The sequence below is a fragment of the Suricata suricatta genome, chromosome 14 (genome assembly GCF_006229205.1).
Source record: "Suricata suricatta isolate VVHF042 chromosome 14, meerkat_22Aug2017_6uvM2_HiC, whole genome shotgun sequence".
NCBI classification, from domain to species: Eukaryota; Metazoa; Chordata; class Mammalia; order Carnivora; family Herpestidae; genus Suricata; species Suricata suricatta.
The window spans coordinates 20032361-20060027 of NC_043713.1; the positions used below are offsets into that span (position 1 = coordinate 20032361).

General features: G+C 40.5%; 2 protein-coding genes across 9 annotated transcripts in view; one reads left to right on the plus strand and one right to left on the minus strand.

Annotated features, from left to right (window-relative positions):
• Positions 1-1980, minus strand: part of C14H18orf54 (chromosome 14 C18orf54 homolog) — a 24454-nt gene extending 22474 nt beyond the window's left edge. The window contains exons 1-2 of one of the 3 annotated variants that reach the window (XM_029922426.1): positions 1774-1980; positions 1052-1147 (exon numbers count right to left, since the gene is read on the minus strand). The gene's annotated coding sequence lies outside the window, so the exon portion shown is untranslated. Of the gene's footprint in view, positions 1-998; positions 1148-1773 lie in introns of all 3 variants that reach the window. The other 2 variants (XM_029922427.1, XM_029922428.1) reach the window with 2 other exon arrangements.
• STARD6 (StAR related lipid transfer domain containing 6) lies at positions 1958-25849 on the plus strand. 6 transcript variants are annotated; one of them, XM_029922429.1, is made up of 10 exons: positions 1958-2027; positions 2502-2638; positions 2735-2788; positions 3848-3931; positions 6019-6112; positions 6306-6355; positions 15096-15222; positions 17685-17802; positions 20386-20509; positions 25345-25849. In XM_029922429.1, exons 5-10 carry the CDS (start codon positions 6023-6025, stop codon positions 25544-25546), a joined length of 711 nt encoding a protein of 236 aa, XP_029778289.1. In that variant the 5' UTR covers positions 1958-2027; positions 2502-2638; positions 2735-2788; positions 3848-3931; positions 6019-6022; the 3' UTR covers positions 25547-25849. The 6 variants fall into 6 exon arrangements, with proteins under 6 accessions (XP_029778289.1, XP_029778294.1, XP_029778293.1 ...); XM_029922434.1 differs by having other exon boundaries at positions 20416-20509; XM_029922433.1 differs by having other exon boundaries at positions 6312-6355.
• The last annotated feature ends 1818 nt before the right edge of the window (positions 25850-27667 follow it).

Sequence of the window (27667 nt, forward strand, 5' to 3'; positions counted from 1 at the left end):
CCTTTGCAAGAGGGCTGACCGCAGTAAATGGAAGCAGCCACAGAACATAAGATTAGCCTCTGGATGGGTCTTTGATTTCCTTGAATGCTCTGATGTTGGTATATCTCTGTAGAATGGGTAGACTAAGTCAGCTTTGCTCTTTCTTTACCCTTTTCACTAATGATGATTAAATTTTCTTAAGTAAACACTGCTTGACCAAACATTTTCTCCCCTATTCCAACGAAATAAGTTAGAGAAAGGCAAATCCCATACAATTTCACTCATGTATGAAATGTAACAAACAAAACACTGGAACACAGGAGAAGGGGCAAAGAGAAGAGAGAAGAAACCAACCACAGGAGACTCCAAAGTACAGAGAACAAACAGGTGTGATGGAGGAAGGTGGGCAGGGAACGGGCTAAACGGGTGACGCACCTTAAGGAAGGTGCTTGTGGGCGCCTGGGTGGCTCAGCCCGTTCAGCCTCAGACTTTGGCTCAGGTCATGATCTCATGGCTCGTGGGTTCGAGCCCCCCATGGGACTCTGTGCTGAACTTCAAGCTTGAAGCCTGGAGCCTGCTTCAGATTCTGTCTCTGCCCCTCCCCTGCTCATGATCTGTGTGTGTTTCTCTTTCCCAAAAATAAACATTAAAAAAACTGTTTAAGGAGGCTACTTGCTGTGATGAACACTGGTGTCATAGGTCAGTGATGAAACACTAACTTCTACACCTGAAACCAATTTACCATATGTTAATTAGAATGTAAACAAAAACTTGAAATTAAAAAAAAATAAAACAAAAACAAAAACAAAAACGAACCCCTACAAGGTAAAGCTGCTGGATTACAGTTCTCGGTAAGTGGGTTAATTCACAGGCGGCAGGAAGAAAAGCCACATCTGAATTTATACGGCGGAGAGCTCCAAAAGGACGCACGAGTAGAACTAATACTTTACTAAACCCCTATGCACCCATTACCCTGCTTCACACAATCACGGACACACCCCAACTTTTTAACCACCCACCTGTCCCCACTTCCACCACAGGATCATCTGGAAGCGAATCCCGTGTGTCTTACCAGGTCTTCCCTCAACACTTCCGCTCCGAGCGCCAAAAGGCAATCCATCATTCCCAGGAATGAAACGGTACACGGACGGCAAGAAATTTCAACTACCTGGGATTCAAAAACAAAAACAGAATGTTCAGTGTTAAATAACCAATGGGAACTAGCTCGCAGGAAACAACAGCTCTGAGATGGATGTTTTGAAACAGAATTTTGTCTATTTCTACAGCTAAAGGACAAGAATGAATGGACCCGGAAAGCGAAGATCGAAGACATCCTCCGGGAGAGCATCTTTCCCCCCCGGGACGCGACGGGCTCACGCCTTCCGCCCTTACCTAGGAGGCACCCGGCCCGCGGGATCCCAGCACCCCCGGCGGTCACAGACAAATACTTCGGTTAGCTACTTCCATCCCGAAGTCATTTAGGAGGCAGCAAGCGTGAGCCCCACCGGGGACCGAGTTCTTCCGAGGTGACAGCCCCTAAGGCCAAATCCCCGCTCCGCCCCGGCCTCGTCTCCAGAGTCCCATGTCAGGTCCCCTCCGTCCCGGTCCGGAACATTCCCCCGCTCAGGAGCCTCCCGCTAAACATGCTCTCTTCCCACGGGGCTGTCCACTCACGCCCTCTCTCAGGAGACGTCTTCCTTTTCCCCCCACGCCACCCTTCCTCTAGCTTTTTCCACAGGCTGTCAAAGAATGGGCCGCCCCTCGAAATTACACCTCTTTGCAGGCCGAACTCACCTACGAAGTCTCCAAAAGAGATAAAAACGCACACTTTCACAGCTCTCCACCGAAAGCCTGCGCCTGTTACCGGACGGACGAGAGACGCGACAAAGCATCCCCGGCCGGGACACCGCCCCGCCTCAGGCGCCGCTAGTTCGAAGCCAGCTCCTTCGTCACAGCGGAGCGGGACGCCCGCGCTCGCTTTCAAACTGATCCAACATGGCGCTGGCTTGCGGGGCGCATGCGTGGCGCTCGGCGCCTGGGGCAGCTGGGTGAGGGGCGGAGGCGTTAGGGCGCACTCCTTGCCGGGAAATGTAGTTTCTCCCTCCTCCTTTTCTGGGGTAGAGGGGTTCACTGCAGACTGCGTCCCCGTGGCTGCCCCGCCTGCCCTCCCCTCCTCGGTCACCGCTCTCCGCGGCTATTCTGCGCGGATGATAGGCTGAGCTTCCATCGGCGGGCTCCCCGGGAGTGTGTGAGGGGACGGGGTGGGGAAGGAGACTCGGGGGCGCTGGCGGCTGCCGTTTGGGGCTCGGCCCCCTGCCTTCAGAGCACTCCCTCCCGGGAGAAGACACCATCTCCGCGGGTGGTGGAGGGGCAGCTCCCCGGACCACTTCCTTCCCTCTCTCCTCGCATCCCATCCCTGAGCCCGGTCCTCCTGGGCTTGCAGCCAGCCCCATTCGAGATTGGAGGCAGGAGTTTGGCCAGGGATGGGATTTAACAAATCCCTTGGGGACCCTGATTCCCAGGGAAGAACGGCAGTAACCCAGCACGGATTGGGGACCCAGTCAGGCAGCCCAGAAAAGGGGAGATTATGTGCAAACAGATGTTAAGACCCACTAACAGCATATGCGAAAATGTCTACGAGGCTGGGACAGAATATGAGGTGAGAAGAATCCAGTTTCAATCAAGTGGTGTATCAAAAAAAAGATGTCATCTCAATATTGGTTTATGTTTATTTTCCACTGCCCCGTGGGTGAAGATATCCCTGACCATTACTCCACCGGAATATGTTAATCCGATGTTACATCACAAGGTAATGGGGCTGTAGTCCTGTTTGTTTTCTTCTTGTCACCCTCTCTAGCCTACTAAACCTTTCCTTTTTTCTTGGCAAATGAAAAAGTCCACGAGCTGTAAAATTCAGTTGAAGGGCGCCTGGGTGGCTCAGTCGGTTAAGCGGCCGACTTCCGCTCAGGTCATGATCTCAGGTTCCTGGGTTTGAGCCCTGCGTGGGGCTCTTTGCTGACAGCTAGCTCAGAGCCTGGATCCTGTCTTCAGGTTCTGTGTCTCCCTCTCTCTCTGACCCTCCCCTGCTCGCTCACTCTCTCTCAAAAATAAATAAAAACATTTTTAAAAATTCAGTTTAGTGGTTCAATTAAACATGTTTATTGTGGCAGGAAGGGCTAGTGATTTGAAAATGAGTAAGTCAAAGTCCCTACAGGAGTTTACACTCTAGTGCTGTGCTTTTTAAATAATTGTGCTTTTTAAAGTCAATATCAAGTATGTTGCTGATAGGAAATAAAGAACCGTGTTACATCTGCTGGGGCAAGCACAGATCAGGGGCCAGCCAAGGACTGTTAATGGCATGAGCTTAAAAAGTTAGGCATCATTCCACCAGAATGTCATTGGCGGGGGGGGGGGAGTAATCTTTATTTTTGAGAGACAGAGACAGAGCATGAGCAGCGGAGGAACAGAGAGACAGGGAGACACAGAGTCTAAAGCAGGCTCCAGGCTCTGAGCTGTCAGAACAGTGCCTGACACGGGGCCTGAACCCAGGAACCACAAGATCATGACCTCGTCTGAAGTCAGACACTTAACCCACTGAGCCACCCAGACTCCCCCACCAAAATGTCTTTTAAACCACTCCTTCTTCAAAATAATTTCTTTAAGGTCCTTTTCATAAATAATAATATGGCTCACAATATGGTTAACATTTCTCTTACTACTTTTTTCTTTCATCATGGGCATATATAGCAAATGTTTCCTAATGAGGATATGAAGTGAAAATAAAGAACACCGAGAAAATATTAAAGAAATGATCAAGTATATTGACCTAAATCATGAATCAAAATAATTCTTCTTTGTTCCTTCACAGGTTCAGAGATATGGAGATCTCCACAAGGATTTGGAGAAGACTCCCAATAACTATTAAAATTCTCGACTAGATCTATTAGGAAAGGTAAAGAAACTGAAAGTCTGCTAGGGAAAAGGAGTTGTAAAGGTTTACTAAAGTTTTTCAAATATACATGGCGGCTAGGTTTTATACTTTGCTGTAGAATAAAACAAGAGACGGTGGGTTTATGATCCAGCCTAGAGCTTTAGGTGAGAGCTAATTAAGACACGCTTCTGACCAGTAAACTTTAAGAAGGTTTATTGAGGCCACTCTTTGGAAAGTTTTTTAAAAGATAGATTTAAATGTGTCATTTCAAGAAAGGAAACTAATGTTTCTGATCATTAAGAAGGGGCCCTACACTGTTTCAATCACTTTGGCATATTTTAACTCACTTAATCCTTATAATGACCTCATGAGAGAGGTGTTACTATCCCCAATCTATAGACGTAAACATTGAAGATTAAGGGCTAAGCAATTTATTCAAAATAATATAGCTGGTGGTGAGTGACAACTAGGATTTGAATCCAACTGTGCATTTCTTTCCACCATACCAACCAGCTTCCCCTAACTGAAAACTAGATGATGGGCAAAGGACCAACGAAACTCCAGTTTCCTGGGCATATTCAGAACAGAAATAGTATCTTACCTGTTTTTGCCATACCTACCACAGTACCTAATCCCTAGTAAAGGATTTAGTAAATATGTTTATATTGAACTGATGTGAACTTGACCCCGTCTGAAGAGGTGAAATTTAAGCAAGACACCAATGAACAGTAATCTGTCATTCATCATTTGGAAGAAAGTTACAAGCAGAGAGAAGAGTGAGTACAAAGACCCTGATGTCGGGAGAGGTTTGGTTGTATTTGAGGAACAGCCAAGTCAATATGATTGAAGCTAAGTGGGAGAGAAGACAGTAAGAGTTGTCTTTGGAGAGGAAGCCAAGGGTCAGATCATTTAGTGCTGCTGCCCTCACTTTGAAAGACTCATTGAGCGTCTGGGTGGCTCAGTCGGTTAAGCCTCTGACTTCGGCTCAGGGCATGATCTTGTTCCTGGATTCAAGCCCCATGTCAAACTGTCAGCACAGAGCCTGGAGCCTGCTTCGGATACTGTGTCTCCCTCTTTCTCTGCTCCTCCCCCTCTCCCGCTCTGTCTTTCTCTGTACCGGAAAAAAAAAAAAACAAAAAAACCTCATTCCCATGGTGCCTGTGTGGCTCAGTGTGTTGAGCCTCTGACTTGGGCTCAGGTCATGATCTCAGGGTCGTGGGTTCGAGCGCTACGTCGGGCTCTGTGCTGACAGCTCAGCCTGGAGCCTGCTTCAGATTCTGTGTCTCCCTGTCTCTCTGTTCTTTCCCTGCTTGTGCTCTCTCTCTCAAAAATAAATAAACATTAAAACATCTTTTTAGGGGCGCCTGGGTGGCTCAGTCAGTTAAGCGGCCAACTTCGGCTCAGGTCATGATCTCGTGGTTTGTGGGTTCAAGCCCCACATCAGGCTCTGTGGGTGACAGCTCAGAGCCTGGAGCCTGCTTCAGATTCTGTGTCTCCCTCTCTCTCTGCCCCTCCTCCACTCATGCTCTGTGTCTCTAGGTCTCAATAATAAAATTTTTTTAATCTTTTTAATGAATACATAAATAAATAATAAAAAGACTAATTCCCAAGAACACATGATCATCAAATGAGGAACTTTACAGGAGAAAGGAAGCATGATTAAGCTGTTGTAAATATTAATGATCCATTGAATGATAATTACATGCCAGGTCTGGGGTAGGACAGCTAAGTGCATTATCTCATTAATCCTCACATTAATTCTACATTTAGTTATTATCCCAGAAAATGGGAAAACAGAAATACTGAATAATTTGGTTCACAATTAGTGGCAGAGACAGGATTTGGCAGGACTTGTCTCTTTCAGTCCAAAGCCTACTCTTCGTAGGCTTCCACACTTTCTCATTTGAAAGATGACAAATAAGGGAGAAGGAATTCATATGTGCATGCATTTAGCAATTATTAAATAAAAACTTAATTAAAAAACAAGAGATGATGTTCATTACTATGTGATAGGCACTGTAGAAATAGTATTAAAATGTAAGACAGCATCTTAAAATTGTTTTGTATAATTATATTCTTACCATTCATCTGCTTTTACAACTTTGCAGGTAGATGGACTATAAGGCAATTGCCCAGGAAACTGCTCAAGAAATTTTAAGATACAATCAAGATACATCAGGCTGGAAAGTGGTTAAGACTTCAGTAAGCAAGCAAGTTAAATATGATTCAAAAGTTTATTTTTTAATGAGAAGTGATTCATTATAAAGATTTTTAAAAATATTTTCTTTTACAAACCAAAAAAATGTATTTTTACTTTTTGTTTGTTAGTTTGTATTTTTCATTTTTTTCTGTATCTGACAGCTAATTTATTTCTGGACTTTTATTTCCCTTTGAGAAAAAGATAACTGTTTCCAGCAAGGCTTCTAAAAAATTCCATGGAAATCTGTGAGTAGAGTTTCCTATTTATAGATGTTTTGAATTCAATGGCATTGATATATCTAGAATTCAGTACTGCTTCATTGGCTATAACATTGCTTGATAGTGATCAGGAAATAGAAATGAATTATTAAGTCACTAGTCTGAAATGTGATATTAATAAATTAGATTCATTGTGTATCATCTAATCATTTTCAAACTTGAGGACAATCAGGAAAAAAAAAGCCTTTCCAAGTGAACAATTCACAAAGACAGGAAATTTCTATTTCAAGAAATAATTACTATAAAAACAGATTGGCATTTTCTTGATAACAGTGGTGTTTTGCAGCCTTCCAAACATTATACCTTTCCATTAAACAAGCCACTGTAAAATAAAGTTTATTTCCCCAAGTAATTTCTCTTGCTGATATATGTAATGCTTCCTGTGAGCTGCTTTTAAGGATATTTTTGAGGATCCTGTTTTTTCAAATATAACTACATTGAGGGTAATGTGCTGACATTTTTAACCTTATTCTTAAGAGTTGTTCATTCTTTGCTCATGATGTCACATTAATGCAAACACATCATATGTTATTGAAATCAAATTTTATTCCATTTCTTTTTGGGGGGAATCCACTTTTTCTTTGATCTACTGCATTTTATATGTCTTGCTTTTTTTTTAATCTGACTAAAATTTACTTACCTTTCGTCTCAATCCAATTTTTTACTGCAGGACAAAACTGGTATGCTTTGTCCTACTCATTTTAATAATTATCAGGAAGATAATCCCTGCCTCCGTTGTCTGAATGAGTGATGATTCTAATAGAGGCGCTTTCAAAAACAGACCGAGGAGGGAAGTGGGTGAGGTCAATCCCAGTGACGCTAGAGGAATAACTCTTAAAAATATTATAGCTTGTTGGCGCCTTACATACCGGACAAGTAGAGACAGCAACCTGTGCGTAAAAGAAACGTTGGAAGTTGTTCATTCAACAGTACTTCTTGGACATCTGAGTGCGAGGTGCTATACCACACCTAGAGTCATTCAGGGAGTAGCTCCAAATGAGCTGTTTTAAAGCTTAATGGATATTTTTTTAATGTTTATTTGTTTTTGAGAGACGGAGAGACAGAGCATGAACAGGGGAGGGGCAGAGAGAGAGACATAGAATCTGAAGCAGGCTCCAGGCCGCAGGCCGTCAGATCAGAGCCCCATGCAGGGCTCAAACCCACGAACCATGAGATTATGACCTGAGTCGAAGTCATACACTCAACTCCAGAGCCACCCAGGTGCCCCTGGAAATTTTTCATCAGAGGCATTTTACTTTTTCATGCAAAATTAAACAAAAAAAAAATTGGAACTTTTTGCACTCAGATTTTAAATGAAATGTATACGCACTGTAGACTAGTTATTGATGCACAAAAATATCTTACCCCATGTCTTAGTGACTTAACATTTATTACCCCGTGGTAATTGAGGGTCAGGATTCCAGGTGTGGCTCAGCTTGGGGCCTCTGCCTTAAGGATTCTTACAAAGCTGCCGTCAAGCTGTCACTTGGGGTTTGGTCTCATCTGGAGGCAGCTCAGCTTCCAAGCTCACTTCCAGGGTTGTTGGCAAGATTCTGTTCCTCCTGGGCTTGTTGCACTGAGGGCCTCAGTTTCTTTCTGGCTCAGGCTGGAAGCCTTCCCCAGTTTCTTGCTATGCGCTCGGCGGGGCTATTCACAGCATGACCTCTGCTTACCTCGCAGTGAGGTGTCTAGGAGAAAACAAGAGAAGGAGCAAACAAGTCAGAAGCCAAAGCCTTTCTACAGCTAATCTTGGAAATGACCTCTCATCACTTTTGAAACATTCAGTTCCTTGCAAGTGAATCCCTAAACCCAGCCCTGACTTAGGGGAAGGGGAGTCCACACACGCGTGAGTGACAGGAAGTAGAGAGGAGTGGGGGCCCTGTTAGAGACCACCTCTCACACACTGGTTTTAGAAAACCATCTTTTAATTATTTTTTTTGCCGTTGCATTATAGTCCAGTAAATATCAAACGCAGCTTTAAAATTAGGGTGACGGGGCACCTGGGTAGCTCAGTCACTTAAGCATCCAACTCTTGATTTCAGCTCAAGCCATCACCTCACAGTTTGTGAGTTTGAGCCCAGTATCAGGCTCTGTGCTGATGGCATGGACCCTGCTTGGGATTCTCTCGGTCAGCCTCTCCCCACAATCACTCCCTCTCTCTCAAAATAAATAAATAAACTTTAAAAAATTAAAAAATTAAAAAAGTTAAGTTTGATAAAAGAGAATGAAACTCAGGTTTGCATGCTTGTTTTCTCAAGCTCAGCCCACAGATTCTTCTAAACTTGCAAAATTTATGCAGAAAGAGAGTATGACTGGAGCAGTTTATATATATTTTTTTTTCCAAAATACCGCTATTATTCTGTGTCAGCTGTGACAGATATTTAGGTTACAAAGGAAACTTGTCCAAACATGTTGGTCAGGTTGGTCTGCCTCAGTCAACAATGAGGCCTCCCCCTCCCCCACCAGGCCTGGATTGAGAAGAAAGTAAGAATTGTAGTCAAATCAAGGGGAAAATCTAGGGAAGCTTAAAACTTTTCCAGTACATCAAAGAGACCTCTATATTTCATTTAAAGAATTGGAAATAACCAAAGTGAGAAACATGCATGTGAATTTAGAGTGGGCAACGGAGTGTGAACATTGCACACTTTCAGGTAGATAGGATTGTCTGATGCTATTTGCCAAACTAGTCTCTGGAAGAAATGGAATCCTTCAAAATGCCCTGTTGGGGGGAAAGGGGGTGCATTGCCAAATAAGTTTTTCAAAACACACAAGACTATATTATTCTCTTTTAGTACCCAGAAAGTTCCTTTTGTAGTTAGCCTTGAGCCCTTGGGTGGATGCAAGAGGAGAGTGCCAGTTCTTTGGTCAGAATTTCTTTATTTGCAGCCTCAGGGCTGAAGTTCAGATTCACAGTTCAACCCTACACATTCCCCAAAATGTTAGAGCACCGAACATTTATCAAGCTTTTGCTGTATGTCAGGCAGCAGGCTAATACTTTTCCTCAGTGTTTAATTTACTCCTCGTATATCCTACAAGTATTTTCTAGCCTGCAGTTTTTTCGTGCATACATCGCACTTATGTTTCTTTGCATGAATGCCTCATAGTTTTTAATTGAAAACTGAATATTTAAGTAACTGTGGCAGTTCTGGATGCAGATTCCACCCACCCACCAGGGTTGGTATTATATGTGTTTACTAGTTGAGTGGCTTGGTGTGGACTAATTCTGGAAGTCTGTTCTGCCGCCTCTAATGATCCCTACTCTAATTTTTTCCCCTTGTTTTTATCTTTTAGCCTATAGGAGGGATCAACATAAGCCATTTCTTGATCACAAGTTGTGCTTAAGACCCCCAAACTAGTAGAATTTTTACTCTTTACAGTTGGATCTGTGTGTAGCTTACAGACTGTTTTCACAATTCAACAGTTTTATGAAATTGTCCTGCACTTAGCCAGGGACAAGTAACTTGGAAGTTCTGTAGCCTGCCACTCCTCAGAGGGAGCGCTCGTGGGCAAACAGAACAGCAGCAAAGAGTGTGATTTTATTTTAAAGTGGTCAGAATACATTATGTGTCAGAGGTTATATTTAAGTCTCTTAAGGCAGTAAGGCTTCAATTCTTTGTTGGTTAATCTGTATGTGGCCTGGAAAATGCTTGTAAGTCACCAACCCATATCTGGCATTGAATGCTCCCATGGGGGCAGCCTAGTACATCCATTCTTATTGTTCCTGAGTAGGGGCAGCCTTGTAGATCTAGTATGATTGTTCCTGAATAGGGGCAGCCTGGTACATCCAGTGTAATTATTGTGAGTGGGCAATCTTTTACATCCACTATGATTACCCCATATAGTGGCAGCCTGGTACCTCCAAACAAAATGCCTGAGCAGGACCGTCCTAGCACATACACTCTGTTCTGCATAGGAGCAGCCTAGGACACCTAATCTGATTGCTCAGAGTAGAGGCAACCTAGTATAACACCCTTTGCTTTAATTAGAGGCATTGGCTTCTTTGATTGCTTTGAAAACAGGCAGCCCAGTACATCCTCCTGATTGCTCTGAATAGGGGCAGTTTCGTAGTCTCTTCTTACTGCTCTGGAGAAGAGGCAGCCTTGTATATAAACTCTGATTGCTCTGAGTCTCGGCAGCCTTGGACATCCAATCTGATTAGTTCTGATGGGAGCAGCCTAGGACATGCATTCTGATTTCTCTGAGTAGAGGCAACCTAGTACCCCACCTCTGTTTGCTCTAAGTAGGGACAGCCTAATACACCCCCTCCTTTCTGGGTAGGAGCGGCCTAGTACGTACACTCTAACTGCTCTGAATAGGGGCAGCCTATATATCTACTCTCATTTCTATGAGTAAAGGTATCCTCGGACATCCATTCTCTTATCTTGAGTAGGGGCAACATAATACATCCACGCCACTTGCTCTGAGTAGGGGCAGTCTGCGGCACATACACAGCCTTCCACACACAGCCCCCCTGCCAGGGATAAGTGTGATCTTACGGTGCTCATCTAGCTGGATCTCTCCCTACTTCTGGCTGGTCTTCTTGGGCTTTTACATTAGTTCCATGTAACTCCTCTAATTGTTCACTAACAGAATCTGTATTTTTTTTTCAAAATTTTCTCCACATTTTGTTCCAAATGAAATCCGTCTTCTCAGGCCTAGCTGAGATGCTGCCCGCTCATTTTGTCTTGCTTTTGCCCCTGAGCAGAGCCTATACACTAACTACTGCTGGAGCTGAGTGATGCCTCCGTCCATGAGCAGACGGGGGACGTGAGGGGGACGCTGGGGAGAGATGGTACTGTGACTTCAGTGTGCCCTCTTCATGTAGCAGGAAGGAGAAATAGACCTCAGTATTTATAGCCTATTGTTCCTTGAACAGAGCCCTCATCCTGTCAGTAAACTCTTGGTCCATAACAGTGCCTGCTAGGAATAGAGTTTAACTGCATGAGCTGAGCAATGTCAGTGAGCCGCCCCTCTAAGATGAAACCGTGGGGAGCTAGTGGGGAAATGGAGCCCCTCCTAGTCTTCACCCCTAGTCTTCCAGGGGCGAGGGGGCGTTGGCTAGAAGCAGATCGTGGCTCAAAGGCTACAGACTCTTACTTTTCCTATCTAGATTTAGTAGATATTCTTGAATAAATGTTTCTCCATTTCCTGAATGCCTTTAGGTCATTTCCTAGAGAATTTCAACAGCTGTTTTTTAAAGTAATTTTCACCAGTTTGTTGTTGTGAAACAGTTGTTTTTACTGTGAAGGAAGATTTACTGAGATTCTCACAGAGCTGCTCTGGAAGTCCCACCCCCAACTCTAGTATCACATAGGAAATGTGAAAAAATATGATCACTCGCAGCCTGTGAGTGTCTTATCATCTTACAGATGCTTCCCCAAGTTTACTAATTCTAGTAAATACACACTTTATATTATTTTTCTCCTCCTCAACCTCCTAGTTACTCTTCTGGCAGTGCTCATTCACAAAAATCATAAAAGGCTATAAAGTATTTAGAGACATTAAAATGAGTATGTTGATATAAGTCCACACAGCCAAAAGGTTTTCATCGCTGCCAGAAGGCTTCATGAAATGTGCGGTCTATAAATAAAGTGTAACTTCATATGTACTGATCTATCAGTTAGTCCGTATACCAGCTAAAGCTGGTCAGAAACTGTAAAAGACAAGAGAAAATAGTTAAAATATATATTTCTTTAATTTTTAGAGAGAGAGCATGAGCAAGGGAGAGGGGAAGAAGGAGAGAGTGAGAATCCCAAGCCGGCTCCATGCTCAGTGTGGAGCCTGGTGTGGAAGGGACTCGATCCCCAAACCCTGGCATCATGACCCAAGCTGAAATCAAGAGTCTGACGCTCAACCAACTACCCAGACACCGCGGTTAAAATATTTTTAATTTGACCTGAGGTCACTTCATGAACAATGAGCACAAATCTTTATTGTAAATCATAGTAAAATATCTACGGAACTGTTCATCTTAATGATAAATAGATATAAAAACATAGTTTAGATCCAAATATGACAAAATGTTATCTCTGAAAGAGCCATGAACACAATAGAACTGATACCCAAGACACATTAATGTTTTGTTTTTAAAATATCACATATTTTTTTAAAGCCACTAACTCTAATTAGTGAATTAAGGTCATTTTTAACTAGTGGCCCACCCTCTGCCCAAGACAGAGCTTTAATTGTGTTTATAATCCTCCAAAAAGCAAAATAAATACTTTCTGCCATGTAGTCCTATCATGCCTGTAGCTTATAATTTTCTCGCCTTTATAAATGGCTGGAAAATTAACAAATTAGCCACTGAGTAGACGGTCTAAACCAGGGTCGGCATACTTCTTCAGTGGAGGTGCAGAGAATAAGTAAATATTTTGGGCTTTGGAGCAACTCTGGTCTCCGTTGCACCTACTTAGCTCTGCCATGTGCACAACACATAAATTGACAATACATTGTTATGCCATTATACCACGAAAGCACTATACATAAGTTAACGTAGACAACACATGATGAATAAGTATGGCTGTGTTTCAGCAAAACTAATTACAAAAACAGGAAGTACACTAGACTTGACCTATAGGCCATAGCTTGCCAACCCCTATTCTAAACAGTAGATATGAAAAGTCACAAATCCTTAAATCTTGACAAACTTATGGGTTTATTAGACATCCTTCCCTAAATTACATGAGATAGTCAATCCTTTCTAATGACATAGGCTTTCTGTTACATGATCTTGCCCAACTGCAGGCTAGAATAAGTGTTAGGAGCACAATTACAGCAGGCGACGCTAAGCTATGGTATACATTAGATGTATTAAATGCATTTTTGAATTAAGATACTCTCAACTTACAATGGAGTGTGCTTATCGTAACCTCGTCAAATCTTATTTTTTTTAGCGTAACCCCATCAAAAGTCAAGGAAGATCTGTATATGTTAGAAATACCAAAAGGTTAAAAGCTCTTTATACTCCAAGTTTACAATGTAACTAAAGAGAGAGAGGTGATTAATAAAAAACAATCCATGGTAGTATATACACATCCCTTAATATTTGTGTACCTAAATTTTAACTGTATTATATCTGACTTCCTTTTCATAGGACCTGGTAATTATTCAGGTTTGTTTTCTCACTGTCTTATACAAAGTTTCATAATAAGTTCTTTAAAACTTTGTAGATCTGAAGGAAGGAAACATTACATACTAAGGAAATTTGAGAACATCTCTTAGAGAAAACTAAGGACTAACTGAGCTTTTAAAACATACAAAAAAATAATCTAATGAATTCCTTGTTTACCAAATTATAAAAACAAAGTTCCAGAGGAAGAACTATTCATAAATATGACTATTTAGTGTAACAATAATGTTTGGTTTTTATCTCGTTCTCCCCAGGAATTATAACTTTTTAGAGGTTTAAGATTTTGATTTTACTTCAACCTATCCTCTCAGGTTGGAAATAATGATTAACTGGGAGAAGACTAGAGCCAATATTATTCAGACTTCATTTTTATTCAACAACCTTCTCCTAAATAGTGAGTTTTAATCTGGTTTTCTCACATTGTCTTAATTCCATTGATGGTCAACCAAATCTAATTTCATTGATGGATAAACACAAAGGTTAGTTACTTGCCCAAATCCTGACCTGTGAAAAATAAATGAAATTCAAAAGTCAGTGTCTATAAATAAAGTTCAGCTGTAATACAGACACGCCTATTCATTATATATCGCCCATGGCTGCTTTACTGCTACCCTACCTACGTTGAATAGTTGCAACATAGATCAGGTGGCCTGCAAAGCCTGAATTATTTACCGTCTCGCCCTCTCCTGAAGAATTTGCTGACCACTGCTTTAGACCACATTACATCCTTAAATTAAGAACTGGGGCTGGGGGCCTGGCTGGCTCAGTCGGTTAAGCGTCTGACTTCAGCTCAGGTCATGATGTCTCTGTTCATGAGTTTGAGCCCCACGTCGGGCTCTGTGCTTACAGCTTAGAGCCTGGAGCTTGTTTCAGATTCTCTCTCTTTCTTTCCCTCTCTGCCTCTCCCCACATGTGTTCTGTCTCTCCCTCTCAAAAATAAATACACATTGGGGCGTGTGAGTGGCTCATTTGGTTAAGCATCCAACTTCGGCTCAGGTCATGATCTCATAGTTTGTGGGTTCAAGCCCTGCATCAGGCTGTGGGCTGACAGCTCAGAGCCTGGAGCCTGCTTCAGATTCTGTGTCTCCCTCTCTCTGCCCCTTCCTTGCTTGCTCTCTGTCTCCCTCTCTCTCAATAATAAATAAACATTAAATAATAAATAACTAAGCATTTAAAATTTATGTAAAAAGAATTGGGGCTATAAGATACTATATGTATAAACACATAGTTTATACATCAATTACATTGGACTTATGATAAATAGTGCAGGTAAATATTTGTGAGAAAGATTTTAGAAAAATCCTAAAAGAAAGTAGCCCCTCTAATAAGACAACTATAAAACATTATAAACAAGATTTGTAGAAAAATGCATCTTGAAATAATTTACATTAATTATTGCAAGGCTTATTTAAATAAACCTGGCTACTTTCAATTGAATATTAGTGTTTTGAATTGCTGATATTACCTACAAGTGTTCTTTACTGCTATTTGCTAAATTAGCCTACTATGATAACATTTTATTTTGAGCTAAGCCTCAACTAGTAAAATTTTGAATTTTCTCTATTTTGTTAACTGTAGTTATCGTGTTGAAGGAATAATTCCAGAATCAACAAGTAAACTATCGGAGTTCCTCTACAAACCTGAAAACAGAGTTACATGGGATAAATCATTGAAAGTGTACAATATGGTACACAGGATTGATTCGGTAATTTATTGTTTGATATTGGACTTTTACTGTATCAATATATTTTTAGTTGTATTAGTGATTTGAACATATTAAACCTGTATAATTATAGATACTTCATATTTTATAGACTCAAATTGAATTGAAATCTTCATAAAAGCCTTAAAACGTCTCTGTTTATGAGTCAAAAGTTTAATTCCAATTAGCTTTATTTTGTGGTAAAGGGTTAGCACCTTCTGAATTTGTGCCTTTGGTCTTGAGGGGGTTGAGCTTTATGCATTCACCTCTTCCATTAGGTGGAAAAGAAGACAAAGCATGCCTTCTTGATGGGAAGTCGGTAAATTTATCTTACTGCATTAGATAACAGGAACAATGCAGACCATAATGTAACTTGTTTTAAGAGTAAGGGATATAGTATGGAATAATATCTATATAGTGTGGTTTTATAAACCTATATATCTATCTATATAGTTGTGGTTTTAGAAACTTTTAAATACATTATCTCAGATAGATGACCAGGGAGAATGAAAACGAAAAGAAAAAAGAATACAGGTAATTCAAGAAGAAAGTTTAGGCCATAGAGGTAGGAGAAAAGGCCAAGTGTAAGAGACAAGGCAGCACACGATAGGCCTCTTACTTATTAAGCCTGCTGTACTTTGTGGTGTGTACATTATACTTCAATAAGCTGTTTTTTAAAAATTGAGTCATAAAGTGAACTTTTATGATTTTCATAAACAATTACATGCGTAAAATTTCAAGTCACTGGGTCTTTGGTTCCTTGAGTCTTCAAGCCATATTCCACACATCACTAAAAAAATATCCTACCTATCTGCCATCACCTTATCATCTACTCAGAACTCTGTACGTTAACTTTACCTCCTTTTATTCAATTGATTTTAAAGCGTGGGATTCAGGGGAGTTTGTGGAAAAGCCCAGGAAAGTAAATGTTTCATTTTGTAGAGAGGGCCTGAAGTTCTTATCCACAAAAATATACCTGTCCTTTACTCTTTTTGGATTTGAACATAGAGTTTGAGAAACATAGTCCATCACCAATGAAAATTCACACATTTGGACTGTTTCTTTCAAGACTGCATGATAGTAATTACAGTTCCTTTCATACTTCATATGCTCCTGCTGTTGCTGCAAGTCACTTGTCATAATGGAAAGAATACTAGATTTGGCATCAAAAACACTTAACAGATTCTGAGAAATTACATGACTTGCCCCAGGTCAGCACACCAAGTAGAATCATGACTTAACACTTGATCTCCTGATTCCAAATTCTATGCCCTTTCCCATAAATTACAGAATCTCTGAGCAGCATTACACTGTAACAAGAATTCTTTTACGTTCCTATGAGTGTTTATTGTATGCATCTCCAGGGATGTGTTTGAACTGACTCATTCACCTGCACTGGTGAGAGAGGGATTCCTACTTTAGGGTTATGTATAAAGGTGCTCAAACACACGTTACCTGACACCAGACAAATGAGATCAACAGCAGTTTATTCATCATTAGTCACAGCCCAGCAGAGGAGGACTGTTCCAACTTCGTTCAATTGGCATTTGTTAAGCAGAGCACAGGGTGCCAGGTGGTGAGCCACAGTTCAACAAAAGACCACAAGAAAAATGGAAATAGAGAAGTTTCTTACAAGTCCTGGAAAAAGTGCATGGCATGCCTCCAGGTGGGGAGGTCAAGACAGGCTGCAGGCAGAGAGATGTGGAACCTGAGGCAACTGAGCGTCTGTCAGTGGAGTGCTTTGGGATTCCTGGGCAAAGCCTAGATTGACCAATTCAAACAAAATGGAGCAGGTCACTCTGTAAACCACAAGTCCCAGAGGTGTCTAAGGAGCTCACAAGGGGAAGGATGTGGGAGGCAGGGGAGACCATTGATCGGAAGGGGCATTGGGGAGGTTATATCAGGAATCGACCTTTCCTTGTGACCATGGTGATCAAGGCCTGTGCTTGCATGGGGGCTAGTGTCAGTTTAAGGCCCCGGGAGGCTCGGTGGCCAAACAAAAAGGATGTATGGGAATCAGGAGCATGTGTCCTAGCTCCATGGTATCTCAGTTTTGCATATGATTTAATCTGTTATGCTTCAATTTCTTCATCTAGTAGATAATAACAGAATTCCTTTCTGAATTTTCTGCACTGACATTAATTCCTTGCCAGATATATGATTTGCAGATTACTTTCTCCCATTTCTGTACGTGGCCTTTTCCTTTTATTCATGGTTTCCATTGCTGTGCAGAGCTTTTCTGTTTGATGTGGTCCCACTTGCTTATTTTTGCTTTTGTTGCCCTTGCACTTATGGTTATAGATCTAATGTTCCTCTAACGCTGAAAATATGAGCTCCTTTGATGATGTTCAAGCCCTTCCTTTTCCAAATAGTAGGTAACCTTATGCAGTGAAATTCTTTGGGGAGAGATACAAAGAATAGATAGGAAATAACTGTTGCAATCTTTATGCTTTGGTTTCTTCCAGGATACATTCATATGTCATACCATTACACAAAGTTTTGCCATGGGCTCAATTTCCCCCCGAGACTTTATCGACTTAGTACACCTCAAGCACTGCGAAGGGAATATGGATGTTATCAGTTGTAAGTTGAAGCATTTTGCCCACATTTTGGAATTACTATGAATCATTGAAAACTTTTGTTTTCCTTTAACTCACAGTCTGGAAGAAACGGTTTTTAATCAACTTGTTATTTTTTTAAATTTGGTGAGACCAATAAATGTTTGTATAATATAGACAAGCCTGAGTTTTACCTGACTCTGGAGGTGCCATTTACATCAGAGGACAATTATGACATCTCTTGGCCCTTTTGCAATTTATACCATGCAGCACTGAGTATAGACAGATAACTTGTAGGCTGAACCATCACAGCATACATCTTAAAACTACTAAGACACAAAGGTAATCTTTGGATATGCTATGTTATATTTGAGTTATATAGATTGGGCATATCCAGTAGATGATAAAATTCTGAAGAAATTCTCATTAGATGAGTCTTTACATTATTGTGACTTCTTATAGAAATTGGAGGGTTTGATATATCCTTAGCCTTCCCAAGAAAGGTGTCATTCTGTAAAATGCAAATGTGTAGTCTTTCTCTAACGAACTTTATTCACTTAAAACATACCAGCTCATACCATAAAGATCTTTGGACTCAGATAAACACAGTAACTCCTGATGAAGGGTCTTTGGTAGGACAGTAGCCTAAAGCCCTGTTTTTCTCCAGAATTGAATTTAATCTTACTATCTGAATAACTTTCTCTATTGTAAACTACTTGGGGGGTAGGGACAATTAAGTATTGTTAATTATCATATGCCAACAAAGTTTCAGTTACTCTATGTCCGTAGTACTCTAAATGTCAGACACTAGACTACTACATAGCAGCATACCACTAAGGCCTGATACTCATCACTAATATGTGGCTGTCCCTTGTATTTTCATAAAGTTGTCATTGAGTTGTCTCCTTTTACAATGAGAGTGCATAAAGTTTATTCACCACCTACCACACAAAATACTATATGTCTGAATTATAGGTCTGTTATTTTCTGTATTTGAAGGAGACCATTTCAATCTCATTTTTAGTGGTCAGAGGGAAGGTAAAAAAAGAAGAATGGAAGAATTTAACATCAACAAATAGTCATCAGTCATGCAGTGATCAATACTAAATTTGCTTTAAGCAATTTTCTTTAAATGAATTTTTGATAAATACTGAGTTTTCTTCTTAATGTTCCTTTTGTTGTTGCTTGACTTACTATGCATCTTGCTTTGAGCTAAATATTTTGTGTGCCTTATTTCACCAATGAGGAAACTAGAGTTCATAGTTACTAAGTTACAGAGCTAAGCAGCAGCTTAAAGAGAACTAAAACTCAAGTCTTCTGACTTTCCAAAATCTGGCCTAAGTGTATGCCTCATAAAAGATCCATACTTGTCTGTGAAATATAACCAGAAAAGTTTTAAGGACCAGGATAATCTCCGTATTTTAAACAGAGAACACTATGTTAATATCACTTCCGCCATGTCAGCACAATAGACCCTAGTAAGATGATGAACACGCCGTGAACGTGGAACGTGGAAAATGCATTCAGCCTCATTTGTCTTTTAAGCTTCCCGAAGCTAGTGTTTAACACTGCATTTCCCATAGAATTGATGGCCTGTGTTAAAATCATAAGAGAAAATTCATCTTCTCTGACAAGAGCAGGCTTCAGTGGCAAGGAAAAAACAAATATATATTTTTAAAAATACCTTTAGGGGCACCTGGGTAGCTCAGTCGGTTAAGCCTCCAACTCTTGATTTGGGTTCAGATCAGGATCTCGTGGTTGTGAGACTGAGCCCTGCACTGTCAGCACAGGAGCCTGCTCGGGATTCTCTCCCTCTGGCCCTCCGCCGCGTGCATGGGCATGAGAGTGCTCTCTCATCCTCTCTCTCTCACAAGCACACCTAAGTAAATAAATAAATACGTAAATAGCTGTGCAGATATTTTTAGAAAGGGTGTATATAATTATCAGAAACTCAGAATCAAATCACCTCCCTTCTACATTCATGTTCAATATGCTTATGCTGCTTAGTTCTTAAACTACTGATTTTTAATTATACTCTGAATTAGCTACAGGGAATTGGCAGAAAAAAGCATTTAAACCATCTTTACTGACGGACCAAATAACTACATCAAATATTTTATTTTAAAAATGATTAACAATTTATATTGCACACCTGAAACTAACATTCCACTATATGTAATCTAACTGCAATTCAAACGAAAACCTTAAAAATAAGTAAGTAAAAAGGATCTAACCCTAAAATAATAACAATAAATAATAAAAAATGGTTAGCAAAGTTTATAAACCCAACATCTTAATAGAATAGTCTTTTCCTTAATTTCTTCTTTTGCTTCAAATCTCAGAAGGTAATTGATACGTTTAACACATTTTCTTGTATGTAAAAGCTAACATGTTTAGAGATACTAGAATGAGCTAATTTGAGAGGACAATAGTGCTCAGACGGGCATTTTCTCAGCTTTGACCTGTGTATGCATACATGTGTACAAACATACATACACACGTATAAAACTAATATCAGTGTGGACAATAACTAAGTTAAATTAAATGCTGTATCATACATTTTTTAAATACGCTACTTCAAATAGAATTTTTCATCTTTGTGAAATAGGTTTCATCTTCTTTTTTCTGAATCACTTAGCTAACAGTGTGGATTTTCCAGCATACCCTCCGTCGTCAAAATACATCCGTGGTTATAACCATGCTTGTGGCTACGTATGTTCTCCTCTGCAAGAGTAAGTGTTCCTCGCATTTGTTTATTTTATTCTAACAGGGGTTTTAGTTCAATTTCTGATTTCTTAACTAAAGAATTCTAACTCGTTGGTAGAAGTATATGCCAGCATATTCTGTTAGCGGATAAAAATGCCCCTAACTTCAATTTAAAAATTAATTTTTGCAAGTGTTTTCATCATGAGAATGGATAATTCCCCATAAAGTATGATTTGGGGTCTCTGGGATGAACCACAAATGCACGTGTCCCCCCCAATCCCTTCACCCCCAGTTAACTTTAACCTGATGCTTCTGGTTTCTCCATTAGAGTCAGTTCTGTGAATTATTGAGCAATTTTTGTAAATTAAAAGTAAATTTCCCAAGAATTAAACTCACTATTATCAGCAATGAATGTTTTATCCTAAATGAATTCTTTCCAGTGGACCACTTAAAGATATCTACAGAATGAGAGGTACAATTTGGAAAGGGTGGGAGAAATCAGAGATTAGTCACTGCCCTCAGGTGAGCAGCCTAGAGATAAATGGTAACATAAGATGCACATATTTTGTAAATGCATGCACATTATTAATTCAAGGTAAATCACCTCACAAATTCCTTAAATTTTAATTTTTGCTAAATGATTTTATATAAGTAAAATATATTGGCACATAAAAGCTTGCAACATTTTATGTTGGTCAGATATAAACCTCTCAATAGGAGGGGAAAAAACCTTATGTAACAAAAGTGTAAATAAAATTACATTTTGGGCTGTATTCCTTAACGTGTTCCCTACTGAATTAGAGAACCAAAAGAAACTCACAATTATGTATGTTAACGGATGGAGTCATTGGTGCAGATGATGATGATGGGGATCCGTGGTCTTTCTACCCACCTGTCACTTTTGAATCTATGGTCAAGACTGTATTCTCCACAGCAGGAGAGAACAACCCAAGGGCAGGCTTAGCCTAAGCAGTGGGCAAATCAGCTGCTGCCAAGGACTCTAGTCAGGGAAGCTACACACTCTAATGTGTACTTCACAAGCTGAGGCCCCCGTCTTGCATCTTGTTAATGTTTCCACTGCAAAAAAACATGGGACAGAGGCTCTGATCTAGATATCCCTTTTCGGGCAAGAGCTCTGCCTAGCATCCTGTTAAAGATACAGTCTCATTCATAGTCTGAGAGAAAGGTACTGACAGAAAATGATTCTTTCATACCTTCTCTTTCCATGCAGCACACCATTTTGGACAATCAACATTGGTAAACTAGTCATGTAGTAAACTTATAAAACTTATTATCAGGGGACGCCTGGGTGTCTCAGTTGCTTAAGCATCTGACTCTTGATTTCAGCTCAGGTCATGATCTCACAGTTGGTAAGATCAAGCCCCATGTCAGGCTCTGTGCTGACGGCGTGGAACCTGCTTGGGATTCTCATTCCCAGAACCCTCCTCTGTCCCCTCTTCTCTCTCTCCCCCCTCCTCCCCTCTTTCTTTCTCTGTCAAAATAAATAAACTTTAAAAAAAAGCATATTATCAGTAGTAGTAAAGGCACTTTTCTAGTAAATACTGGAAACTCAAATAGAGACCTAAGACCTTACCAATGGCAGGGCGCCTGGGTAGCTCAGTTGGTTAAGCGTCCAGCTTCGGCTCAGGTCATGATCTCACGGTTTATGGGTTCAAGCCCCACGTCAGGCTCTGTGCTGACAGCTAGCTCAGAGCCTGGAGCCTGTCTTCAGATTCTCTGTCTCCCTCTCTCTCTGACCCTCTCCTGCTCGCACTGTCTCTCTCTATCTCTCAAAAATAAATAGAAAACATAAAAAAAAGACCTTGCCAATGGCTAGTGAATATTCTCAATCCAGCCACCAGAGACACTTTGGTGAGAGTAGTCTGAACTCTGCATAGAGAAGGGTATGAGAAAATGGACACTCACACAGCCTGTGGGAGCAGTGGTCTTCATACCCCCAAAAGAATTTTGTAAAACTGTACTCCACCTTGCACATTTATAAGTTGATATTAAGATTTTGCATAGAATTTAATTAAGAGGATTCAACTTATATCACTTTAACTATTGATACTTTTTAAAAAGTGTTATATCACTCTTGTATGCATATCAAATAGATTCTAAATACCATAATAACTTGAAACCTACCATAACTTTCAATTTCAAAATACATAAAAACTTCAACACTCAGAAATTTACATCATTCATTTTCTCCTTGATCACACATTCTTTTTTCCCCTAACATAGTTTGGTCCTAATAGAATATATTTTAGGGCACCTGAGTGGCTCAGTCAGGTAAGCATCCAATTTCGGCTCAGGTCATGATTTCACAGTTTGTGAGTTCGAGTCCTGCATTGGGTTCTGTACTGACAGCTCAGAGCCTGGAGTCTGCTTTGGATTCATCTCTCTCTGTCTCTCTCTCAAAAGTAAACATTAAAAAATAATAAATGAATGTTATAAAATATATGTTGTATTAGAGTAGTTATTAAATGATCAAAATAAAAATATATTACCAAATATTACATAACTATTAAATATAAAGGCCAACTGTTTGAAAACATCTTTGATTATTAGCAAAACTTAGGTAGCCCTGACTATGTACCAGGAACTCTATAAACAGCCTACATGTACTTGGTCCTCCTATTAACCCTACGAAGTAGGTAGTTTTACTATCTCCATTTTGAAGAAGAGAAAATGGAAGCCCAGAGAGATTAAGTAATCCTCTCAAGATTAAACAGAGGTAATAGCAAAGCTCAGCTTTAAACTGATCCAAGCAGGCTCCAGAGTCCATGCTTCTGTTACACTCATTTAACGGTGTATGGACGGTACTAATAAAATGAAATCGCGCTTACTATTATCTACTCCAACTTTGCATTTTAAGCACCGAGAAACTCGGCATAAATAAGCGGGTTAAAATGAAAAGAGTATAATTCTAGGACTGTCATTAAATGCCTTGAAATTCTCTTGTGTTATGTACCATAAATTACAGAGACCTATAATCAAAAACCATTTAATCAAAAACTATTTTTAATGACATATCAGCTGACAAATAACTTAGATCCATAAGTCTTATCGAAAGCAAAGAATTGACAACATGATTTATTACCCAACTCACTTCCAAGTGGTCAGACTTTTCTCTTTGACGTCTCAGAGATTTTTTTTTAGTAAGTAGATTCCACACCCAGCGTGAAACCCAACATGGACCTTGAACTCATGACCCTGAGATCAAGGCCTGAGCTGAGATCAAGAGTTAGACGCTTAACTGACTGAGCCACCCAGGCGCCCCCCCTTAGAGATTTTTACACGGCAGAGGAAAGCGCTGTAGTACCATTTAGGGACGATGACAGGTGTATCTTTGTTCTGTAAAGCAACAGAAGATGATATGAACAGGCTGGTGGGAAGGAGAAGCCTACATCTCCGTCACAGACAGTCTCAGGTGAGCTTAGGGAAAAGGTACATGTGGAACTTAGAGATTTTGAAAGTTTATTCCCTTAAATGTTATTATCCTCTCATATCCTCTGGAAAGTCTTCACAGACTCCAGTTTAAAGATCTCTGGGTTAGAATACAAAATACTACAGTCTTCCTAATGTCATTGGAAAAGAATATTTCTTTTTATTTTAATTTTTTAAATGTTTTTTTATTTATTTTTGAGACAGAGAGAGACAGAGCATGAGCCGGAGAGGGGCAGAGAGAGAGGGAGACACAGAGTTGGAAGCAGGCTCCACGCTCTGAGCTGTCAGCACAGAGCCTGATGCAGGGCTTGAACCCACGAACGTGAGATCATGACCTGAGCTGAAGTTGAAGGCTTAGCCAACTGAGCCACCCAGACGCCCCTGGAAAAGAATATTTCAAAATGTTAAATGCACAAAACCTTTGACCTAGAAAGCGTATATATTGGTAGAAATTTGGATACATTACAAAGATGTTTGATTGCAGCTTTATTTATATTAGCAGAAACAGTGAGAAACAACCCAAATGATAGTCCATAAAGTTCTGATTACATAGAGAATGAAATACTGTATGCAGTCATGAAAAACATCTAAGGCGGGGGCGCCTGGGTGGCTCAGTCAGTTAAGTGGCCAGCTTCAGCTCAGGTCATGATCTCACAGTTTGTGGGCTCCGTGCTGACAGCTCAGAGCCTGGATTGTGCTTCAGATTCTGTATCTCCCTCTCTCTGACTCTCCCCCGCTCACACTCTGTGTGTGTGTGTCTCTCTCTCAATAAATAAACAAATAAACATTTAAAAAAATTTTAAAAAGAACAAAAAATATCTAAGCTGATCTGTATGTCTTAATAAGAAAGAAGTACGTGATATCCTACTAAGAGGAAAATAAAACTAGTTGCAGAAAAATACATCTCATTTTTGTAAAAACAAAAATGTGTATGTGTGTATATGTGGAGTAGGTATATATATATATATATATATGCGTATATGTATGCTATCTTTATATATACATAGGCAATAGTCTGAAAAGATACAATCAAAAGTATAGTGATTATCTCTGGGAAACAGAATAAGAAGAATAATTATGAAAATTCTGTATTGTTTAAATTTTTGTGAGCACATACTAATTTTGTGATTTTAAAAAAGTTTACAAAATACAAACAGGAAAAGCTGACCGAAGACTGTAATGTATCATCTGACTACTTCATATTTTTATGTAAAATGTTTTCAATGCAAATCCCTCTGCCCTATTTTGTACCCTCCTTCCCTTCCTCTCTTCAGTAGTTGTTTGTCCTATCATAAGCACTCTGAAAGGAATCAATGGTGAATAAGACAAGGATCCTGCTTTCTATGAAATTATAAATTCAATAGATTAAATCCAAAAATCTTTATGTTTTTAATGCTTCCTTTGTTTACAGGAACCCAGCACATTCGAAACTAGTGATGTTTATCCAGACAGAAATGAGAGGAAAACTGTCCCCATCAGTAATTGAAGCAACCGTGCCTTCCAACTTAATAAGCTTCATCCTCAATGCAAAAAACGGAATAAAGGCACACAGAATTCCCTCAGGACATGGATTTCATCAAAACGGTCATTCATCATTCCTAAAGAAGAAATGAAGCCATAGAAAAACATGTGTGGCAGTTACTGCCACTCACCTCCAAGTCAATGCATATAAATACTGTTAAACTATTCTAGCCGGTAGCCTTGTGCAAAGTACTGAAGGCGATTTGTGAAAATAAGAACTCATAGTCATACAAGAGAACAGCACTCAACATAGTTTTTAATCTCCTATAAGAATGATGTTAATAACAACTGTGCTTTTGTTTTGTGCCCCCTGGAAAATGCCCTGCAAAAGAATTAGTAAGAAAACATACATAGTCAGAGGTCAGCATTAATTAAAAATTAAAATATATTTTAAATTGCTTTTTCTTGGGGCGCCTGGGTAGCTCACTGAATTAAGTGTCCAACTTTGGCTTAGGTCATGATCTCGCAGACCGTGGGTTCAAGCCCCACATCAGGCTCTGTGCTGACAGCTCAGAGCCTGGAGCATGTTTCAGATTCTGTCTTCCTCTCTCTCTGCCCCTCCCCTGCTTGCATTCTGTCTCTCTGCTCGCTCTCTCTCACAAATAAACATTTAAAAATTTTTGGTTTTTTTCTTCACTTGTGGCTTAAATTGATAATTATAGGAGACATGAACATAAAAAATTGAAAAGAATTCCAATAGAATGCATAAGACTGATACCTAAAATTTAAAATTGAATATTGCATGAGTCAATTTCTGCTTCTGGCCAAGATGTAATAATCCATTCCTCTCAAATCCGTCCCCTTCAAACTAATAGACTGCACGTGAGCAGGGGGACTCAAGCATAAGTGAAAAGAAGGCACACTGCCTAGGAACCTTGGACCTGAGGGATGGCATAGTCATTGCCGGGGTCTCCTTACTGCCTTCCATATATTCCAGACAGGGCCTGCGGAAGCCTCCAGCCTGGAACCACCAGCAGGCATGAACAACAACAAAATGCTTCAAGAAAAGCCTGTTCCTCCCCGCCGCGGGAGTAGCTATGAACAAAATGGTGGTCTAACGGAACAGAATCTCCACCAGCCAAACATCGACCTAAAAACTGCACCCACCTCACCCTTCGGGTTCAGTGGAATAAGCACTGACACTCCACCTTGTTTCCGTCCCACAAAGCAGGCGTTGGGGCTCTGACCACCCCACCCTGTGATGTCAGCAAAGTTGAGCAAGTAGCACTATGACTAGCTACCCTTCCAGGCGGTGTAGGCTGATCAAGCAGGAAGCTGATTTTTCCATCTTCTGCCTGACAAAAGCAGGTAGTGGTCCTTTGATATCCCTCCTGAGGTAGTGTCAGTGGGGTCCTGTGGCAAAGTGAGCATCCCACACACACACACACACACACACACACACTTGCCAGCAACAAGATTCAGGCAAAGAAGGGTGGGTCACTATGCACTCCACTGCCCTTCCCTGATCCCCAGTGTCACCGAGGCCCGGAAGGATGCTGCCCCTCCATTCACACCCAATGTATTTCAATGGTTTCCCCTTTGTAGTGTGGCCTCCAAAAGATATGTTCTTGTCAAATCCCTGGAACCTTGAATGTGACCTTATTTGGAAAAAAGATCTTTGCAGATGTAATTGAAGACCTCAGAATGAGATCATCCTGGATTATTTGGGTGGGCCCTAAATCTAATCATAAGTGTCCTTACAAGAGATGCACAGAAGACAGTTTTACAGCCACAAGCCAATGAGCCTCTAGAGCCACCAAAAGCTGGAGGAGGCTAGGACAATTCTCCCCCAGAGCATTCAAAGGGAGTGTGGCCCTGCTGACACTTTAATTTTGGGCTTCTGGTCTCCAGACTATGAGAGAATATAAAAATTTATTGAGCCACCAAATTTGTGGTAATTTGTTACAGTAGCCAATCACTTCAATCAAAATTAACAATGTGTGCTCTGGGAAGGACCTTGTGAAGAACATGAGAAGAGAAGCAACAGCCTTGTGACCTATTTCTGTCAAGGACTTGTATCTAGAATATGCAAAGAGCTTTCCAAACTCAACAGTATTAAAAAATCCAATTAAAAAATGGACAAAAGACATTTCAGTGAGGAAGACATGTAGATGACAAGTTCACAAAAAAGATATTCAACATCACTGGCCAAGAGGTAAGTGCAAATAATAACCACACTGAGTTATCAGTACATGCTTGTCAGAATGGCCAAA

Bases quoted from the DNA above. Each gene is read 5' to 3' on its own strand.
- STARD6 (XM_029922429.1), top strand. From the start codon at position 6,023: ATGGACTATAAGGCAATTGCCCAGGAAACTGCTCAAGAAATTTTAAGA. The intron at 6,113-6,305 runs GTAAGCAAGCAA...TTTCCCTTTGAG, and splicing joins GGAAAGTGGTTAAGACTTCA to AAAAAGATAACTGTTTCCAG. The intron at 17,803-20,385 runs GTAAGTTGAAGC...TTTGTGAAATAG, and splicing joins GAATATGGATGTTATCAGTT to GTTTCATCTTCTTTTTTCTG.